This window comes from Denticeps clupeoides, unplaced genomic scaffold (assembly GCF_900700375.1).
Source record: "Denticeps clupeoides unplaced genomic scaffold, fDenClu1.1, whole genome shotgun sequence".
NCBI lineage: Eukaryota > Metazoa > Chordata > Actinopteri > Clupeiformes > Denticipitidae > Denticeps > Denticeps clupeoides.
The window spans coordinates 3,640-26,265 of record NW_021629757.1 but is presented as its reverse complement, the minus strand read 5'-3'; the positions used below and the strand labels follow the sequence as shown (position 1 = coordinate 26,265).

The 22,626-nt window shown below is 43.6% G+C and overlaps 2 protein-coding genes and 1 long non-coding RNA gene across 3 annotated transcripts; 1 reads left to right on the top strand and 2 right to left on the bottom strand.

Moving 5' to 3' along the window:
• Positions 1-7,777: 7,777 nt before the first annotated feature.
• Positions 7,778-17,307, top strand: LOC114773581 (NACHT, LRR and PYD domains-containing protein 12-like). Its single transcript, XM_028965851.1, has 6 exons — positions 7,778-8,251; positions 9,370-11,131; positions 11,214-11,387; positions 15,951-16,100; positions 16,350-16,396; positions 16,743-17,307. Exons 1-6 carry the CDS (start codon positions 7,960-7,962, stop codon positions 17,258-17,260), a joined length of 2,943 nt encoding a protein of 980 aa, XP_028821684.1. The 5' UTR covers positions 7,778-7,959; the 3' UTR covers positions 17,261-17,307.
• On the bottom strand, positions 8,001-12,519 carry LOC114773582 (uncharacterized). Its single transcript, XR_003744406.1, has 3 exons — positions 12,463-12,519; positions 11,235-11,422; positions 8,001-8,043 (listed from the first exon to the last, which is right to left on the bottom strand). It is a non-coding gene; the product is annotated as an uncharacterized LOC114773582 (long non-coding RNA).
• Positions 17,308-20,015: 2,708 nt separating the features above from the next.
• On the bottom strand, positions 20,016-20,921 carry LOC114773579 (proteinase-activated receptor 3-like). Its single transcript, XM_028965847.1, has one exon. It carries the CDS (start codon positions 20,919-20,921, stop codon positions 20,016-20,018), a length of 906 nt encoding a protein of 301 aa, XP_028821680.1.
• Between the last annotated feature and the right edge of the window lie 1,705 nt (positions 20,922-22,626).

Here is a 22,626-nt window from a genome sequence, read left to right as displayed (position 1 = left end):
TTTCATTACAGTCTTAGTAACCACCACAGAGTAGAATGTGGACTGGCGTGAGACTGCGTCATTTGCTGAGACACTGAGCTTGGATAAAGGTGGTGGTCCATTACAGTAATGATGTATAACTAGAGTGTACAGTGCAAATAATATTTTTTGCCTACGAATGTCGGCGTGGAGGAACGCCGGACCGGGTTCTGCAGTAAAGGAAAACCGCTGTTTGCACTAGAGCGTTATCTAATTGCAGTAGGTCTTAATTGCAGTTAATTACCGGGACGTGTTTCCAACACACACCTCTAATGGACCCAGCATGGGTCACATCAGCAGCAAGCTGTCGGCTTAACCAAATCCTGAAAAACTGATAAAGTTATATATGTAAGTATATTTAATATTAGCTACCAGTGTTGTATTTCTGTAATCTCTCTGTTCAATATACAGTGTTCATTTGGCAGATTTCATGTGTATTAAATTAAAAAATATGATGGGTCAAAAGAAAACGAACATTTTACTGTGACCTCACACGGTCAGGGGTTTGAATCCAGGCTCTGGCTTTGCATGTGTGCATGTGCTCCCCATGTTGGTTTCTGCTGGGTTCTCTGGTTTCCTCCCACCCTCCAAATGCAACGCTTGGATATGAGTTGATGAACACACACTTAGCAGCCACGTCATATCATTCCAAATTTGGACTTTCGTTCATCCTCCCGCAATTATGTTGAGATGTTGAATAGAAATGTAAGAGTTCCCTCCACATGGGTGTGTCCTGTCAGGGCCCTCCCACAAGGCTCCAAAACTGCTGACGAGGGAAAAGGATGAGAGAGGCCGTGATGTGAGCTCAACCTCAAATGATTGTGTAATCGCCTTTTGCAAACTAAGGGGAAAAGTGACAGGCGGAAGCTGCTCGGGGCGCACAACTCAAAATGTGTGGGTGTGAGTGAGAGCGAGAGAGAGAGAGAGAGAGAGAGAGAGAGAAAGCAGCAGGATTGTCCTGCAACCTGCTCTTTATGTTCACGTGTGTTCACGTAGCGGTCCAGGTTACTCACAGAGCATCAAAACAGTGAGGCACAATTTCACATATCCACTGTTATCCATCACTTTAAAACCTAATAAGTATGCATTTAAATCTTAAACAAGTACAATTACTAATAAACGTTTAATTTACCTCAACTTAATAAATCTAAGTAGGCTAGAATTGCACAATGCAATCGTAGTAGCCTAGTGGGTAACACACTTGCCTAGGAACCAGAAGACCCGGGTTCAAACCCCACTTACTACCATTGTGTCCCTGAGCAAGACACTTAACCCTAATTTGCTCCAGGGGGGACTGTCCCTGTAACTACTGATTGTAAGTCACTCTGGATAAGGGCGTCTGATAAATGCTGTAAATGTAAATGTAAATGAAAGAACTTCAGGCAGTTCAGAACAAGTGTCCCTCTGCAGCCGTCATCATTAAAATCCTGTTGCAATTCTGCTAAATCAGCTCCAGTACTTCTTCTGAGTTTCACTCTCACACAGGAACAACATGGACCATCACTAAAAGAAGCAAACAGACCGAAAAACCCGACCAATAACAATCTTCTAAAATACAAAAATAAAGTATTTGTTTTAAATAGACTTGTGTCACCCCAGAGGATTCTGGGAAACTCAGGCACCCTCTAATTTGTTATCTTGTGTAAAACTGAAGTCCCGCCCCCCCCCACTGCCACACATGACTTACTTAAACCGAGTGTTATTGTCAGGTTTCTAAAAAAAATATTTATGATTAAATAAATAATGATTTAGTAATTTTTGTAATTTTGCCGTGATTGTTGGCTCCACCACCGACAGAACTGCAGCTGACATCACACTTCCATCACATTTTTCACACGAGCTGACGGGGGAAGGAAGCGCAGAGACGGGACATTCTGCAAATAAGGATTTATTCATGAACCAAAGGAAAACGGCGCGATGGCCTAAAACAGTGAAACAAAAACGGGGAACAACATAAACTGGCCAGCAGGCGTGTGGCGGTTGCCAGAACTCAAAAGGTTGCCAAGTCGCTCTGGTAAATGCTGTAAATGTAAAATGAAATGTAAATGTAAGAAAACTCCCAGCATTGTTTGAACTGATGTCGAACACATAAAGAGTGAGTAACATTTAGTAGTTTTTTGCTACATCTTGACATGTCCTTAAAATATTGGTGCTTGCTTTCATATCTCATGCACCATAAGTAGCGCAGTGGCCCAAGCATCAAAATTAATCGCAGGTAATGAATTAGGAAGTAATGACACTTGGGGGGTCAATACGTTTCCAAATACTTCACTCGTCTCATATTAAAAACTCTTCGATTAGTATTTAGGGATTTTGCAAGGTCATCTTTTCTGATTTGTGGAGCTAAAATAATCTCTACAATTTCACTGCTCAGCAAGTACACACTCGACGAGCCATCAAAATGGGCAGAGACACCATTTTTGGCTTGCAGATCCAACTATAGAATTCTGCAGAGCTTCTTCGGTTAAAGGCACTGGCCTATTTCCTATATCATTTTCCCCAAAGCACAGCCGTTTTTCAGTTACTCATTTAATACAGCATGCATGAGGTCAGGAGGGAAACTTTTGGTCCCATCAAACAGTCCAGTTCATTAAACTGACATTTTCAAATTTTTATTCAAATTTTATTTGTCACATACATAGTCATACACGGTATGATATGCAGTGTGAAATGCTTTAGCGACTGCTACTGACCACAGTATTGCAAATATTTGCAAGTGACAATAAACCAATATCCAAATATTGCAAACATAACCAAATATTACACTTTTATGTCTTTTAAATAAAACATAAAATATGTTAATTTTGTTTTTGACCAGATATAAAGGAACCATCTTACGGTCATTAATAGCACTTACTACATGTTAAGCATGCACATCTGTGGTTCTCAATACAAAATCCTCTCCACAAAAGTATTTTTCATTTCAGAATAGGATGCCAGATGCCATGCAAAATCCTCCTATCATGTGAGCAGGCAGGTTGTCACATGAAATTGTGGCAAGGGCAGTGTAATAAAACCGCATCCTGCTGTCAGTCCCTACAGTGTAATAGAAGGCACACAGTTTGTACTTATTCCTTCTGGCCCCCAATGGATTTACGATTCAACTCATCTTCATAAAATTGTCTCGAAAATACAAGTGTTGCTTATAGTACTCGCCCATCTATGTATTCTTGCAAAACCTCACCATCGTTAGCGTTTGTACCATTTGTACCATCTTCCACGAAACAGTAATGATTGGCACATAGGAAAACTGTCCCATTGTTCAAAGTGTGTAATTGACTGGTTCAATCAAACCCATTTTTGATTTGCAGTGGGGTTTTTTTATAATTTTTTTTATCATATTATTTTTATCGAATTATTAACAAGCTTTGTCAACAACAACAAAAAAAAAAGCATGTAGAGGACATGACTTGTTTAAGTTCTTCACATTCAGACAGCCTTAAACCCATTCCTTTCAAGACGATATAAAATAAATGTTCATAGTTTTGCTTTTATAGAAGCAAAGCAAAAATTGAGCATCATCAACGATGTCTTGATGTACCGAAAGGGTACACCCATTTTTTCCCCTGCATTTCAAAATAAATCTAAATAAGTTGTCTTTTTAGGCCCTCAAACAGTTCTTCCATACTTGGTGGTCTATGTTGGACCAATTCTATAGCAGAATTGAAGGAATTATATTTTGAACAGGATGACTGACAGTCTTTCAAACCACGTGTGATGTCCAAAATGCTGCATTCGTTTTGTAAGGTTAAACGTTCTACGCAAACACTTGGCGCACTGATGTTGTGGGGTCATTTTGCTCAAACAATTGGTTAGTAATACGAGTTACAGGGTGTTGACAAGCTTCTCTCCATTGAACAAAATCTGAGCATTGCGCCTCTGGAAGAAAGCCATGGTATTTTTCCAGGTGGGATGGGTATTCCATGTTCAAAACAAAATGCATACAGAATGTGCCAATGAACGCCTCTTCAATCCCAATACAGGAGCACACCACAACCCCATCAACTACGATGACACGTTCAGCTTTTCTTACACTAGCAGTCTTCCAACCTTGGACCTTCACTTGGGCAGTCGGGTAGGGAGTGTTTGTCTCAGCCTAAATGACAAAATGGGAAAGAAAGAAAGAAACATGTAAGATGATCAGGAACACAAAGAAACCAAAGACCTATCTGTTGTGTCAAACAACATTTAGCTCAAGACACCTGTCCTAGAATCATCACGTTTTCAATCTTTTCCGCCAAACACACATGCAATAAATACAATTTAAACTGTTAATTTACAAGTGATCTGAAACACCAAAGTAGGATTTATATTATGTATTATTCTAAGAGAAGTGTAAAATCTCTTCAACTGTGTTATCAGTACCTGCAAGGTAGATCATTTTCAGGGGTGACTAGACCAAGGAGCTTGGGAAGCACTGCTGAGAGGTTCGCCCTGAAGCGTCGATAGGCTGCCACTGCAGCAGGATGAATGGAGTCCACCACATCATATAACTAATCTTATGCGATGACAAAAACATTATTTAAAAATCCAGAGTCAAGGGTGATAAGTACTCCACATCAGGACACTTAAACAACGACATATTCACACATCCATCAGACTTTCACATTTTTGATGGACGGGGGTCATGAAGATTTCACCCTAATCTGTAATGAAATCGGTTATTTTGATTTACCCCTGAGGACAGAAATCCCATGCGTCTCCATGTGAATGTTCTGGTCATGCGGTCTTTCACGATGACCATGTCAGGCAGCATCTTTTTGTATTGCCTCCTTTAATGGAAGTAGAGTCCTCCCCAACCACAGCAAGCTCCTTTGTAATACGACATACAATAAGAACCACGAAACACACAGCGGAGTCTTTTAAAGTTGTACAGGACATCAGTATTCACTGGGAAAATAACCATAAAATATAAAAAGTAAAATGGCTTGCGCACTGAAAATGCTCTAGCCTGCTTGGGCTCTGCAGCTGCTGATCCATCTATGACTTCCAGGACTGTGCAAACCTCTCTTTGTGTTTTCGAACTTCTGTGTTATCAACCAACGGTGCACGCTCAGTCTTGAATTTTTGTTTAAGCGACATATGCCACGTATGCATAGGTGGGATGCAAACAAAAGAAAACAAAAAAATACACATTTAGAAGCTTATTTATCACAGTGAAAGATAATGGTGTTCAGGTTTAACTTACATAGCCAGTGCCATCAATGACCTTCAGAAAGGGGTATTTCAGGATCAATGCTTTGGCAACCTGAACATACTCCTGGTTACTTGGAAACCTGTGTCAGTAGTAAAATAAAATTGTAGTAAGACCAGCTATATGAAAGAATTTGTCAACACACAGATCATGTGCATTCAAGTAAAGAGTCAATTTATGTTGGTACTGAAATAATTCATGTTTTCAACCATGACAGTTCTATAACTAAAATATATTTGTCTACAGTACAGGCCAAAAGTCTGGACACACCTTCTCATTCAATGTGTTTTCTTTATTTCATAACCATTTACGTTGGTAGATTCTCACTGAAGGCATCAAAACTATGAGTGAACACACGTGGAGTTATGTACTTAACAAAAAAACAACTGAAAACATGTTTTATATTCTAGGTTCTTCAAAATAGCTGCCCTTTACACTCTTGGCATTCTCTCGATGGGGACAGTGCTTTGGAACCTCAGTGGCGTTTTGCACTCTGGCCAAAACCGAGCTCTTAAATAATAAGGAGAGTAGAAAACTAAAGGACACCAGAGAATGGGTTCCATCATTCGTAAAAATGTCTGTCATTCTTGTAGATGCTGATTTTCGATTAGACTAGGACGCCCTCTAGCGGTGGACCATAATGCACTGCGGTCCGTCCAGCACCGGAAAATAATAGAGGATTTGTGTTGAGAGAGTAAACCTGATGAAGGTCTCAGTCAGTGAAAATATTTTCCACCACAACAATAGTAAGACTACAGTGAATATTAGCATATAAAAGCAGTTACATCAGTTCCTGCATTCATACATTCAGTGCAAATAATATATTATCAGACTAGGCAATGTAAGTAACCATGTACCTCATAGTATTATTTATAACTTGTTTCACTTCATAACTCAGTATATCATACTCATCCACCATTTTTATTTGCCTGCTGATTGATATGTAGGCTTAAAATGTATCATATTTACACAAGCAAGCAATTATGATGCCGTTTTAGGGCCACTGATAAAAAATTAATTTGAGATAAAAAAAAAGTTTAATATTACAAGATTAATGTCATAGCATTAGGCCTATGAGAATAAAGTCGTAGCATTATGAGATAAAAGTTGTAGAATCTGATGGTACATCAGCACCATGTCATCATTAGTTTGAGGACGCTGAAGGGAACACAAAAATAAGACATCCTAGATCTGAATGAATTAAATAATCTTATTAAGTACTTGACAACATATACTTGACATATTCGGAGCTGACAACAAAAATTTGAATTCCATCGATAATTTACCAGCCCATGGAGGTCTGGATTTGAAGTCACACTCAAAATTAAAGTGGAAAACACACTACAAGCTCATCCAACTCTGATGTAATGTCCTTAAAACAATGAGGTGTGTGTGGCCTCCACGTGCCTGTATGACCTCCCTACAACACCTGGACATGATCCTGATGAGGTGGCGGATGGTCTTCTGATGGATCTCCTCCTAAAGCGTCTGCCAACTCCTGGACAGTCTGTGGTGCACTGTGGCGTTTACAACCCTTCAAATTAAAGGGCTGAGCACATGAATCACTATATCAGTACGTTAAACTAGTTTACATGAGGATACCGCTGGCCACACCTATGAGCCATTCAAAGAGGTTATGTCATCTCTGGAGACAATCAGGAAAATCCTTAAAGTTGTTGCTCCAGAAGTACAGGTCCAGTGCGAAACAATTTAACAATCGATCTAGGGGTCATTACCCAATTCTGACTGGTAATCCGATTTGGATGGTGGATGTGTGGGTATGCATACTACCATAGTACGGCCTAAACCTAACCCTAATCTTAAACCTAACCCTAAGTGCATGCACGGTCCAAATCGTGTATCCACACCGGGGACAGGAAACCGGCACGTCAGGAAAATGCTGATTTTCCTGTACAGAAAGATGACTTCAGCCATGGCAGTGATGGCCTAGTGGGAAAGGAAAAACGAACATGTAACAGGAAGGTTGCCGGTTCGAGTCCTGAACTGCCAAGGTGCCACTGAGCAAAGCACCGTCCCCACACACTGCTCCCCGGGCGCCTGTCATCGATGCCCACTGCTCACCAGGGGTGATGGTTAAAAGCAGAGGACACGTGTCACCATGTGCTGCTGTGTTTCACAATCACTTTCACTTTCACTTTTACGTTGTTTCGAATGGGTCATAATGTTATGACCTAATTCACATAATGCTTCAATTTTAATCTCAAAATTATAATCTCGAAATTAGTATCTTTTTTATCAGTGACCCTAAAACGCCGAAGTAAGCAATTGACTTGGTAACTCTGTTTTAGGATAAGCGTTACAGACGCGGTTGCCAGGTTTGAGTTTTCTAATCGTGACCTAACGACTAAAACTAAAACATATTATGTCCCGTAAAATGGACACGTACATAAATAAAAACACGATCATCGTTTGTATGTGTATTATCGCGAAGGCTGCTCATTGTGATCACGCATGTTGTAAATTTGGCATGGAAATGCCAACACTGGCAACACACTTCAGGCGGGAAACGGAAGCGGAGAAGGCGAACGTTCAGCGACGAGAAGAACCAAGCAGGTAGTCCAGTCGTACCATCCTGCGAGTTAAACTCGACAAAACCCAGGCACTCAAGGGGAGTGCATCACAAGGGTAAAGTAATTACTCACCTCAAACCCCATGTGAGGCGTCTGGACTTTATATTTCTGCTGCTGTTAGGCCATTAGTTACGTCTTGTAACACTGATTTCGGCCATGGCTGCAGAATCGAGCAGCCGGGAACATTCAACAGACCTGGATCGTATCTTGGAGGTCCTTGACGATCTGAATAAAAAAGATCTGAAACGATTTGCGTTATTTCTGAGTCACAGACCAGAACTTGCAATTCCCAAAGGTAACCTGGAAAGTATGGATCCATCAGATATTGCAGAACAGATTATTGAGAGATATTCTGACCAAGCACTGAAGGTCACAAAAGATATTTTGAGGAAAATGGGCCTCAATAACAAGCTACAGAAGTTGCAAAAAGAAGCTACCCCATGCAGAGGTAAGGAAACCAGTACATTTCTATTCATTCTATCATCTCTGAGTGTGACTTTGATGCTTCATCTCACCCAGATTATGGTTTTGCACTTTTTTCCGGGGTTTAGCCAGTCTGCAGCTGCTTCAGGGCGCCACCACTCCGCTGCCCACTTTAATAAATGAAATGCATAATGATTAGGGATGCACCGATACTGGTATCTTTAAAAGTCCCCAGAGCATGTTTGAGCGGTGTTTAAGGGGTTAATCACAGGCGCCGAGTGCCCTATTTCAACTATTTCAAACTGAATGAAGACGAAAAAATCTAAGGCGGACTGCAAAAAAGAACACAGGCAAATATCGAGTACATTGCATTGAGTGACCAGCCCCCCTCGGAGGTAGAAAATGTGGGATTCCTGTGTCTCCTGCATGTTCTGGAGCCCAGATATGATGTCCCAAGCCGCCGCTACATGACTGACACGGAGCTTCCTAAACTACACGACTCCTCTGCCTTTAGTTTCACCGCAGATATTCGGACTGGCAGTGTTAGCCCCGTGTCGCTAATTAGCCTAACCTCCCAGTGGATAGACGAGAGTTTCACGCAACATGCTTTTCATTTTAAATAAATGTTCTTAATTCCAAATTAAATTATACAACTATAATTTAATGTTAAATTATACAACTAAAGCTGTTACCTGTGAATTTAAATCATGTTTTTAATAAGAACTCTGTATTGCTATCGGTGAGTACTGAAATTCAAATATTCATACTCGTACTCGTTCTCCAAAAAAAGTGGTATCGGTGCATCCCTAATAATGATCATTTTGCTAGAAAACGTTTATATTAGTCCGAAAAAATGGCACTAATCCTACGGAATTGTAGTTTGCAAGGTTACTGATTCCGTTTTGGTTTGTTTTATATGTTTGAGGAGCTAGTGAGACATGCTAGTTATTTATGTATGACTAAATATATTTATTTATCGCACACTACTAGTTTTGACTGTAATAGTATTAAATAAGCTTCATTAAAAAATGTATTCTGTACTTTTGTGTAACCATCTCTCTTACATTAATTTAGTAGTCAGTATTGGAAATTATATAACTAGATGACATTTTGAAATTAATTGACGTTTTTTGTTTCAAATAGATAATTTACTACAAACTGTGATCAGTACTCACAAAGACCACATGAAAAAGAAGTTTAATGCCATATACGAAGGCAGTGGACAACGTAAAACATCACTGAGTAACATTTACACAAAACTCTACATCACAGAAGTAAGTTGTGATGCTCTGGATAGTGAGCATGAGATCGCTCAGATGGACACAGGCTCCAGAAGCCCAAAATGTGAAATGGCAGAAATTGACTGCAATGACATATTCGGTGGCAATAATATCAGAACTGTTCTGACCAGAGGAGTAGCCGGCATCGGAAAATCTGTTTCTGTGCATAAGTTCATTCATGACTGGGCAGAAGAAACAGCTAACCAGGACGTGAAGTTTGTGTTCGTTCTTCCATTGCGGGAACTTAATTCAATTTCAGACCACCTCACCCTTCACTCACTCCTCAGCGACTACTTCCCTGCGGTTCGAGAATTCAAAGATTTTTACGTCAACAACAAAACCGTCTTTATCTTCGACGGTCTGGATGAAAGCAGAATTCGTCTGGACTTCCAAAAGTGTTCAGTGTGTGATGAGAACACGGCACAACCGATTGGTGTGCTGATAACAAGTCTGATTAAAGGAGACCTTTTGCCCAATGCTCGTATCTGGATTACATCACGGCCAGCAGCCATTGGTCCGAAGCTCATGACATATATTGTCCGGGTGACTGAAATCCAAGGCTTCAATGACCAACAGAGACAAGAATTCTTCAAAATCAGCCTCGGAGATCAGAAGATGGCCGACCAAATCATCTCAAACATCAAAGGCTCAAGATTGCTCTACATCATGTGTCAGATACCGCTGTTCTGCTGGATTTTGGCCACCGTGATGAGAAAAATGCTGGATCAGGAAATCCCCAAGACACTGACTAGTATGTACTCGTATTTCCTGCTGATTCAGACAGCTATCAAGCAGCAGAAGTATGAAGAGGAGAGTGAAATGCAGACGGACGCACAGCATGATCTGATGTCCAACAGGGAATGGATTCTGAAACTGTCGAAGCTGGCTTTTGTCCATTTGGAGAAGGGCAATCTCAATTTTGACCAAAAACACCTGACAGAATGTGGAATCGATATGAAGGCCTTGCATCAGTATGGTTTGTTTACCGAGGTCATTAAGGAGAATGTAGTCTTTCTGAAGAAAGTGACATATTCTTTTGTGCACTTGAGCATTCAGGAGTTTCTTGCCGCTTTCTACGTGTTTCACTCGTATGTAAGCAAGGACCGTGCAGCACTGAGATCGATCCTTGCTGTTAAGACCAAATCTCTACCTGAACCTCCATCCCTCGATGGCCTACTGAAGGCACTGATTAACAAGGCCTTGGACAGCAAAAATGGCCACCTGGACCTCTTAGTCTGTTTCCTTCATGGCTTTTTACTGGAGTCAAATCAGAAGGTTTTGGAGGGCCTACTGCCACGCACCCAGAGTGACCCGGAGACTATGAGGAAGATTATCCGAAACCTTAAAGTGATGCAAAGGAGGAACATCTCCCCTGAGAGGTGCATTAATCTGTTTCGCTGTCTTAGTGAGATAAATGACTCGTCCGTTCACGTAGAAATCCGAGAGTTCCTTGATTCAGAGCGGAGCTCAGCCAAATACCTGTCCCTCGCACATTGTTCAGGACTGGTCTACATGCTTCAGCTGTCTGAAAATGTGCAGGAAGAGTTTGACCTGAGGAAATACAACACCTCAGACGAGGGTCGTAAGAGGCTGGTCCCAGCTGTGATGTGCTGCAGGAAGGCCATGTACGTACGTTTGTGAATATCCAGGTGTCTACCTTCTACATCTGCTTTTCACATTTATATGACTGTTGCCATGTTCTCGTAGACTTTCTGGGTGCAAACTCACCGAGGTTTCCTGTGAAGCGGTGGCCTCGGCTCTGCGATCCCCCAGCTCGCACCTGCGAGAGCTCGACCTCAGTGACAACGACATTCAAGATGCTGGAGTGGCGATAATCAGTTCTGCGCTGTGCAGTCCAAACTGTAGACTGGAGATACTGAGGTTCGCTTTGATATTCTCTTTGGGAATATTAGCTTCTGTAAAACTGTGGAGAATAGAATAAAACTCTCTCTACAGACAAAAGCACTGTATTAAAACCACTTCCACTTGATGTTACCTGGCAGAAAGAGGCATGGCAAAATAGAGGTTAAAAGGATGAACAGGTTGAATAATTTATTAACCCCAGTAGATTACTATTGCAGTTACATGTGAATATTGTATGTAAAAAAAGGTAGAAAAGATAGATAGAGAGAAAAGCCAGGAGAAAAATAGGTAAATAGAAAAAACTCAGGGTTTGATGGGAAGAGTCCCCGCAGTCCAGAGACCTCAAGAGAAATTCCTTTTATACATTTGACACCCCGGAATTTGCCACAGACCAATCAGAATTTGTTGTTTCTGTTCTGTCACGCCCTTCGGTGTCTCCCGTCTGGGGCAGACCAAGAGAGCAAATGGCTGGCTCTTTGCACCTTTTGCTCAGGGGAAGGCTGCTAAATGCTGTAATGCCATTTTGACAAAGCTATGGAGAACAAAGAGGTTATGGGCCTCTCCACAAGACAAAAGCTGCAGAAGTATGTGGTCCTGCAGATTGTCCCATCTTACACTTCTGGTCCGTTTCTGATCTTTAGGCATCCGTTTGAAACGTAATAAAGACACCCGAGGCTCTCCAGCCATTAATTTACACATTGTTTACAGACCTGTTAATTAAAACTACGAGTTCAGCAGAAAAATCCAGATATTTTACTGTTTAATTTCACATTAGTAAAATCCCTTAAAGGATCTATCAAGTCAGCAGAAAAATACTGTTATTTTGATAGAACATGCTGGGAACAGGGTTTTATTATAAAATTAACAATAAACAAATAAACAATGGCACGGTGGCCGAAAACAATTTAACTTAAGAAAAGAACTTAAACGAACCCGCAGGTGTGTGGCGATTGCCAGAACTCAAAACACAAAACACATTCACTAACGGAAGTCAAGTTCATGACCGAGTTCACCAAAATGCCGGAGATTCCGAAGGGGCGGAAAACTCCGGCTTTTATGCATTGTCAGGATTGGCCACCGGTGATGAGCCCACCTGCATTCAATCCTGACAAAGCCCCCCCTCCAAGGGCTACGTCTGCAGAGCCTCAGCAGTACCATCAGTGGAGGCAGCGGGGCCCTGCTGTATCCTCCCCTTGGAGGCCCCGGTGCCTCGGGCCCGGCGTGGTCAGGCGTGGCGACCCTGGTCCCTTGGGCTGGCTCCCCGGCGTGGTCCGGCATGGCGGCCTGGGTCCCTCGGGCTGGCTCCCCGGCATGGTCAGGCGTGGCGGCCCCGGTCTCTCGGGCTGGCTCCCGGAGCCTCCGGTGACTGTTCCAGGCATCCCAGGCTGATACCTTCTCGGCACGTGCAGCCCTTCTCACTGCACGCCCCTGGTGCCAATGGGGGAGCATTGCCAGACCATATGGCTAGCCCCTTCTGCGTCCGTTGGGACAAGCATACCCTCTAAGTCCAGCACCCCCCCGACTGGACTTAGGGGTACCTTGGGGCTCGTCCACCTCGTCTTGGACCAGTGCAGTCAGGTAAGGGGTTGGCTCCGCGGCTGGTTCGCCATCTGGTGGACAAAAAGAGGGGAAGTGGGGGCGACATACAGACACAAATGCCACGCACACACACACAGACAGAGACAGACTGAAGAGAGGGTCGTCTGGCTCCCTCTCTGGGCACTCCAGAACCTCCTCAGGGGGCACAGCCAGGATCTCGGGAGGCGCGACCTTCTCGTTGCCCGCCACTGCTGGGTCTTCTTGCCCTGGATCCTGACTGGTGCTGGATGTGGTGGAGGGGCAGAGTTCAATCCCTGGCTCAGGCTCTGGCCGATCAAACTCCACCCTCAGTCTCTGCAGGAAGTCCCGAAAACTCCTGTCAGTCTCTCCTTGCTGCCAGAGGGCTGCACTCCAGCCCCATGCTGACCCAGGCAGACACGCGAGGATGGTGGTGATCTCAACTGTGTCTGCTGCCCCACTGAAGGGTCCCAGGACCATTGGGCTGTCCCGCACAGGGCTGGACACGTCGATGGAGATGGTGGTGGGTGTGTGGCGTGGAGGGGGGTGAACGTCTTCTCCAGCAGGCGTGGGTCATTCCGCTGGGGAACCTCTGGGCAGAGGGAAGGCGGGTCGGCCGCCCAAAGAAAATCCACGTCATCGCCGCTTTCGTCATCCCTGTCCTCCCACCGGTGACTCCGAGGGTCGTCCACCCTGTGGACATCCTGGACCCATGGCGCGATCAGCTCCCATGGGCAGTACTCTGGTCATTCGGGCTGGAGCTTGCCCATCTCCTCGCTGGAGGAACGCTGCTGTGGTCGTCTCTCACACCCCTGGAAGTGACGTGGGTCCCCACGGACCTTGCGACAATTCGGGACGGGCATGATGGGCGGAGCCCAACTCGCGTCTCCTGTGCTCTCGTCGTCATCGTTCGTGTTGTCCCAGTCCACAGGGAACCTTGCCAGCAGAGCGCGGAGTTCCTGGCTCGACATGGCGAAGATCGTGGGGGTTGCATCCTCTGCGCTCGCTGCCCACGTCACTTCCTCGCTGCTGTCGATGCCATTGTCTTCGCTCCGCCCCCTCACCCGCCGACGTTGTCGCTTCCGGGTTACGCGGATTCTCCCCGGGGTGAGCCATATCTCATCAGGGAGAAACAACTCCACTAGAATGGCCGGCGTGTCTCTCGCCCGGCGCCCACGCTAGTTGTGTCCTTCGCGGTGTTTCTTCTCTGCTTCTTACTTTCAGACCTCTGCATGCTGGGAACCCGTTCCCAGCATGCCACACCTCTGCGCTTCCCCTCCCTCGTCAGTCCGTAGTCGTGACAGAATGCCGGAGATCTACCCAAAAGAGGCGCTTTTGGGTAGATCTCCGGCATTCTGTCACGACTACGGACTGACGAGGGAGGGGAAGCGCAGAGGTGTGGCATGCTGGGAACGGGTTTTTTTATTATAAAACAAACAATAAACAAATAAACAGTGGCGCGGTGGCCGAAAACAATTTAACTTAAGAAAAGAACATAAACAAACCCGCAGGCGTGTGACGATCGGCAGAACTCAAAACATAAACACATTCACTAACGGAAGTCAAGTTCATAACCAAGTTCACAATGCCGGAGATTCCGAAGGGGCGGAAATCTCCGGCTTTTATGCATTGTTAGGATTGGCCACCGGTAATGAGCCCAGCTGCAGTCAATCCTGAGAAACAGCCTATTAAGTATTAATGAAAAATGCCTTAATAAATGTTTTTTTTAAATATGTAAATGGAAATGATCACATTCGTTATTCTTTAATGTGAAATCTACAATATGGCTACAATATGGTTAATTTATGACTGAAAGTGCACTTGTTTAGTGTCTCAGTTTTTTTTTAATTCAGTTTATATAAAAATGAACTTTGTTAACATAGTCTGACTATGTCCATAGTCTTCATGGCTAGAAAGAAGTGTTTGTCCAACATATAATAGGGTGGTAGTAGCCTATTTGGTGACACACTCGCCTATGAACCAGAAGACCCAGGTTCAAACCCCACTTACTACCATTGTGTCCCTGAGCAAGACACTTAACCCTGAGTGTCTCCAGGGGGGCCTGTCCCTGTAACTACTGATTGTAAGTCGCTCTGGATAAGGGCATCTGACAAATGCTGTAAATGTATACATTATCACTATGAATAACGAAAGTGTATCAGTGCCATTTTCATTTTTGCATGCAAAAAGGAAAAGACACCGTACACACCATATCAGTCATATTGCTCCTTTCCTCTCTAAATGTAGGGTAGGCTCCAATAGTGGTGAATAGAGACCAGATAGAGACCAGGGCGCAACAAACAGGAGAGACATGATTGGAGTCCGACAGATGTTATGACAAGGAGTAACTTCAAGTAACAGGATGAATACCACACTGCTCCTCCTGAGGCAGTGGTGGCCTAGTAGTTAAGGAAGCGGCCCATAATCAGAAGGTTGCCTGTTCGCATCCTGATCCGCCGAGGTGCCACTGAGCAAAGCACCGTCCCCACACACTGCTCCCCTGTAATGGCTGCCCACTGCTAACCAAGGGTGATGGTTAAAAGCAGAGGACACATTTCACTGTGTGCACCGTGTGCTGTGCTGCAGTGTTTCACAATGACAATCACTTCACTTTCACTGAATCCAAGATTAGACTATGCAACGGATCCTCTTCTCCAGGACCCCCGAGTAGACAACAACAACATTTATTTCTTATATATCCCATAATCACATACAGTATGTCTCAATGGGATTTGACAGGCCCTACAGTTGACACCCCCGACACTTGACCCTTGACCCTGCGCACAATGAAAAACTCTAGAAGAGAGAAAAAAAAGGAGTGATACACAGAGGGACGCCCTTCCAGGGTAGAGGGTAGAGATGTCCACGTGATGTTGCAGAGACGTTTCAGCAGAGAGACCCACACAGAAACCCAGGGCGGAAAAAAAATTCTAGAAATAGAAAATTGGTGGTGTTATTTATGATCATTCCTATTCGGAATTTGAATAAACAGCAGATTTCCATTTTTGTGCTCCCTGTGTGCAGGCTTGCATTCTGCGGCATCACCGAGGAAGGCTGTCGCCATTTGTCCCGTGAACCGAAAGTCCTCCAAAAACTGAAGGAGCTGGATCTGAGTAAAAACTTCCTCCAAGAGACTGGAGTTCAGCTGCTCAGAGGTGCCCGGTGCAGACTCATGTGGGTAGTTCATTTTATGGACTGACGATTGATTTGTTTGAATTGATGCTTCTTTCCATATTTAAGCTCATGTTTCATAATTAATGTCATTAGTAACCATACCAAAGAAATGTGGAAATTAATGTTAAATTTTTTAAGTTGTAATTTTTTTTTCTCTAACCGAAGATTTCTGCCAACAATAAAGGTAAACATTTACCTAAAAAATCTACTGTAAGATCACTTAAAATCGAATTCATGTCTTCAATTTAGTGTGGACGATGATGCAGAATGCTGGATGAAGTCTGGATTGCGGAAATGTAAGTCCTGTAATCTTTATATGCTGGCCAAAATACTGGCAGTGTTAACCACACTTAACCACAGTAAAATTTCAGTAACATTTTCTTTTTGGTCGTCTGTTTTTTTTATTTTATATATATATATATATATATGTGTGTGTGTGGTGTGTGTGTGTGTGCGCTTTTTTTCTCTCATGAAGTTAAGTTCCATGCAGTTTAAAAAGTAAAACCGCAGCTTCTGACATGGATAAAGGGACGAAAGCTATATCTGAATTAGCCCAGATTTTTTGTGAATGCTGATTTGCAGTGTAAATGGAAGTGATTTCAGCGTTTTCCTTTCACTTTTATCCCCTCCTCTGCACCGCAGATGCATGCACTCTGACGTTGAACCAATGCACTGCACATCCAAAGCTCTCCTGCTCCGAAAGGAAAGTGACGTGGAGCAGTGCGGAGCAGAGCTACCCACACCACCCGAAGCGCTTCCGCCATTGTGTGCAGGTGCTTTGCAAGGAGAGACTGACTAGTCGCCACTACTGGGAAGTGGACTGGACGGGAAGTGCCACGATCGGCGTGGCGTATGAGGCAATCTGCGGGGAAGACTGCAAGCTTGGATCTAACACCGCGTCCTGGAGCCTCGACTGCTTTACCAAGAGTTACGCTGCCAACCACGACAGCAAAAGCACAATAGTGAGCGCCAGCGTGCGGTCCAAGTCTGGCAAAGTTGGAGTGTTTCTGAGCCATGGGGAAGGCACGCTGACGTTCTACAGCGTTTCCTCCGGCACACTGACCCACCTGCACACTTTCCGCACGCGCTTTACTCAGCCTCTTTATGCAGGGTTTGGGGTCTCAACGTCGGTGACCATTTCCCAGATAAAGAGAAGATAAAGGAAGATTACGTTGGGCTCATTATCAGGGCTGTTCAAACTTTCATTTTTTCACAAGGGCACTTATAGAAAAATAAATGAATGGCTGAGCCACCCATTATAGGCGACAGACATTTGCTCACATGCTAGGTCTTAATTACGAGGGGTAAATGACACTTGCAACAATCAGATCCAACCAGTATAATTCATTTATTAACTTGCATTATTCACTTGTTGGTTTTCTTTCGAATTACCAAACCCTTTTTGTTGAGGGACATCTATCTGTTTTTTTTTTTTAGAGTTGTCTGTTTTTCTCAAGGTGATGAAACATTGGTCACGTCATTGGCTTCCTACATGCCTGATTGCACTTGTGGATCTTTCTGGCATTTATAAAAAAAAATAAGTCATATTTTACACCACAATTTTAGAAACTCGTTTCGTCAGTGGTGAACTGTTTCGTAGATTCAACCCATCGTGTCGCCCCCCAACTCTGCCTGTTCGCGCACACTGAGGTTATTTTATTATCGTCTTTCTTTTCTTTTGCTTGTTTTGTGCTGATGTTGCCTTGATCAGGGCAATAGCACCACAATATGGTTGAGAACAATCTGTATGTGTCTGTCTGTGGTTTTTGGATGCTTCTTTTACTTTATAAGGTGGAAAGTTTTCTCATTTGGTCACTGCATGCACAAGGTGATAGTAGCCATGGAGGTAACACACTCGCCTGTGAACCAGAAGACCCAGGTTCAATTCCCACTTACTGCCATTGTGCCCCTGAGCTAGACACTTAACCATAAATTGCTCTGGGGGGGGGGACTGTCCCTGTAACTACTGATTGTAAGTCGCTTTGGATAAGGGCGTCTGATAAATGTTGTAAATGTAAATGCATGTGCTACATCACCTCAATATAGGATGTCTGTTTTGGGTTATGAGTATTTTTATGAAACTTTAACTTTGTGTAATTTTCCCTAGGTGTTGGTGTCTTTTCTTTGGCTATTGTAACTTTAACTATAATTTGGGCCTGTCAGTTTGGCAGAGGCCTCGCCGAGACTTACGATCCAACATATCTGACCTGACTTGTCAATGCAGTTAAGGGGGGGTTGTAAAAACCCAGAAAACCTGGAAAAAAAAACGAAACAAAAAAACATGTCTTGTCTTCAAGGCCGCCACACTAAGACCTGAAACAAAGGAGACATCTCTGCAAAATATGACATATTGGTTGCTTCGTGCAGATGTTGCCTTGATAAGGGCAATAGCACCACCATGAGTGGAATCTAAGAGGTACAATATGGTTGAGAACAACCTGTATGTGTGTGTTGAATATATATTTCAATTAACGTGAATAACAATGAGATGTGTGTTGGCACAATGACACAAATTCAGTGATCGTTTTATGAGACGTGTTTGGTTTTAAAACCAATGTAAAGATTTCTAATGGATTTTGATAATGCATCAATATTCTGAAATTGTTTTTCATCCAGGTTTTTTTTTTCAGGTCTATAATACTGAATGGATGTCTGTGGTTTTTGAATGCTTTTTTTTTACAAGGTGAAAAGTTTCCTCATTTGGTCACTGCATGTGCTACATCGCCTCAATATAGGATGTCTGTTTTGGGTTATGAGTATTTTTATGAAACTTTAACTTTGTGTAATGTTCCCTAGGTGTTGGTGTCATTTCTTTGGCTATAATTTGGGCCTGTCAGTATGACAGACCATTTATTCTTGTCTTTCGACATGCTTTTGGCTCCTTGCAGGTAACCGTTGAACCTAGCAACCCGGAGGCCATAGGCCTCGCCGAGACCTATGATCCAACACACTGGACTTGTCGGTGATGTCAACGGGTTGGAAAAACACGGAAAACCAGGATAAATCAAATAAAAAACATGTCTTGTCTTCAAGCCTGCCACACTAAGACCTTGAAATGCATGAGAAGAGAAATCTATACAAAATAATATAAATTTGGTGTGAGCATTCTTTGCCTTGAAAACATCTATTGCTCTATGCACAGTACCACAGATATTCTGAGCCTGTAGGCTGTCTCAGAAGCTCCTGTCTCTTCATATAATCCCACACAGAGTCATATCATCACTTTCAAACATCCTTGTTCTTCTTTACAATCTATGTTTAGACTAGTTGTCCTGCTACAGAATACATTTGGGACCAGTTATGGGCCTTCCTGGTGGTGTACATGATGGAAAAACTATCTACCTGTATTTCTCAACATTGTTTGTTCCCTTAGTGTGAAGTTTCCAATAAAATATTTGGTTTACACTTTGTGTAAAGTGTCCATTTATTTTTTGGCATGGAAGTAGGCCACCGTAACAGTGAAAAAGTGACCCTCATGGGACAAGAAGAAGATTAGTGAAATAAAAATGAAAATATAAAATAAAAAAAATCAGTTTTAATACAGGCTTTTATAATAATAGGCTTTTGTGTTTTATTTGTGTTTCATTTGTTTATTGCATATATAAAAATATATAAACTCGATCTATGTTTTATTTGGTAAGATAAGGTAATTTCCTATTTTAAACTATTATGAGATTATTAATTTCTACACACATTAATATGAAGTTAAACACAAGAGTCAAACATGTAGTTTTAAAAGGGTTAACTGTCGTGTTTAATTTGATCAAGCTTGTTTTACAGCTGAGTAAATGAAAATGTTCATTTTAAATATACAAAAATAAATTCAAAGTTAAGGTTATGGCCTAAGTGTATATTATTATAATTGTATATTATTATATATACACTAGTATATTCAGTTTCCAGTGAATATATTTCCTACCTCCCACAGCAGTTGGACTTTGTGGAGGACATGAAGGGCAGCTTTCTGGCATGGTAGAGGAAGAAGAGGGGTTGAAGGGCACTTCTGAGGACGAATATGGCAGTGCATGCAGGGAACACACAGGGGTAAATATTAATATTGTCAGAATTAATCATAACCATGTTAAAAACATATAAGATTACATCAGGGAGGAAGCTGACAGTGATGATCATGAAGATGATAAGCACAGTGATGAAGGCTCTCTTCTTCACAGGGTGCATGCTGTCGCGGGCCACGGGGCCAGAGTCCATCAGGGCTTTGAGCAGCGACAGGTTGCAGAAGATGATGAGGAGGAAGCAACCAATGAAAACTGTGAATGAGATGTAATACTTCACATTTTCACTGTCATCTATTACTACAAATAAAGAGTAGGACAGAGCACAGGACCATATCACCACGGTGGTGAGGATCCTTAGCTTGTTGTCACGGAGACGCATGAAGGTGGTCGGGTGCAGGACCGCTACGTAACGGTCCAAACAGATACAGGCCAGGAGAGGCGGCACGCCCAACTCATTCAGGTAGTAAACAAAATCTAAGATGGAAGTTGAGTCACTGACAGTCTCAGTATCATACATTATTGCATCAATTGGGAGACACAAGCAGTTCATTGCATCCATGAAGGCTAGGCTGCCAGTATAGAGGTCAGAGGTCGACCACTCCACCCGGGCCCACAGCAGGATCCACAACACCCTCAGGTTGGCTGGGAATCCCAGAAGACAAGATAATATTTCTATGGACTGCATGGAGTAGCGCTTATCATTAGAATAATCGCAGCCGTCTAATGAGGAGTTATCAGCACCGGGAAGGGCTGGGATAGAGTTGCCATCGATGATGGAGACGTTTTTTGGGGGGAAATCAGCCATCGTGGTGCAGAGAAAATGTAGATCCTGCTGGGATAAAAAATACGGGTCAAATAGGCAAACTGACACTGAGCAGTCTACTAGGCAATATTATTCTCCCTAAAATGGCTTTTAGGTAAGCGATGCAAGTCTGTAGTTGCTTATCCTTTAGGCAGGTGTGAGAAATTTATGGGGCTTATAGGGAACAACAGACTACACACGCTGGTGGAATGGTAGTTGTTGCTGGAGATTTCAATCAAAATGCACTGGATCTTATTCACTCAAATAATTCTTGCCCCGCCCAGTACATGCTGGGACAATCGGACCACGTGGCTGTCATGTTATTCCAGCATACAGACCAATCGTCAGAGGCGCAAAATTGGTTCTGAAGCAGGTGAGAACCTGGCCAGCAGGAGCCATCTCTGCTCCTTTTGAGTGCACTGACAGCCCTATGTTCAGGGAGGCTGCAACCAACGGTGACAACACCATCAACCTCAGAGGAGCAAAGCGTGAAGCGAAAATCCACAGTCACTTCCAGGACAGCGGAGACACAGGGTGCATGTGGCAGGGCCTGCAGGCCGTCTACAAACTACAGGACTAAAACCTCTGTCCCATCCCTACCGGATGGCAACTTCCCATTAATAAGGTGCTGGGTCGAACCGTGGCGGAAAACTCTTCGCAGTGTTAACTCATGAGAGGCTGCTGGACCAGACATCGTCCCCGGAAGATGCCCAGAGGATGTGCAAACCAGCTGGCAGATGTTCTCATCAATATCTTCAACATCTCATTGAGCACCGCCGTCGTTCCAACGTGTCTCAAGGCCACCACCATCGTGTCCGTGCCAAAAAAAGGCTTCGGTGTCGTCCTGTTTCACTCACACCCATCATGATGTAGTGCTTCGAGAGGCTGGACCCTCCACCCTGGACCCGCTGCAATCGTCTGAACCGCTCCACTGACCTGCATCTGACCTTCACTCAGCTGGACAATAAGGACACATACGCACAAATGCTGTTCTTAGACTTTAGTTCATCATTCAACACCATTTAACCTCAGCACCTGGTCGAGAAGCTGAGCCTCGCTCTGCAACTGGATCTTGGACTTCCTGACTGAGAGACCTGGATGGATTATGCTCATGGATTAGTTTGGATTGACGACAAACTGGGTCTGAACCATCACGTTGCTGCGATCTCCAGATCCTGCAGGTTCACTCTCTACAACATTGGCAAGATTCGGCCTTTTCTCTCGCAACAGGCAGCCCGCCTCATCTTAAATAAGCCGAAACACACACACGTCTCTTCTCACCTCTCTCCACTGGCTCCCGGTAGCTGCTCGCATTGAGTTTAAATCCTTGATGCTCCTCTACAGGGCTATAAATGGAAGTGCACCCTCCTATACAAACACACTACTAGCCACCTGCACGCCCTCTCAGATCTGCAAACGAAACGAGACTGAATATTCCCTCTTCACGGGGTCTCCAATCCCAATCGACTCTGTTCTCCTTCGTTGTCCCTGGCTGGTGGAACAACTTGCCCTCCTCCACTCGACTAGCTGATACTCAACATCTATAGAAATCGAATGAGAATTGCTGGTATCTTCCTCTTGTAAGTCACTTTGGACAAAGTAAAGTAAAGTAAAGACCCCAGTCTGTCCGGATCGGGAACAGCATCTGCAGCACCTCCACACTGAGCACTGGAGCTCCGCAGGGCTGTGTGCTCAGTCCAGTGCTGTT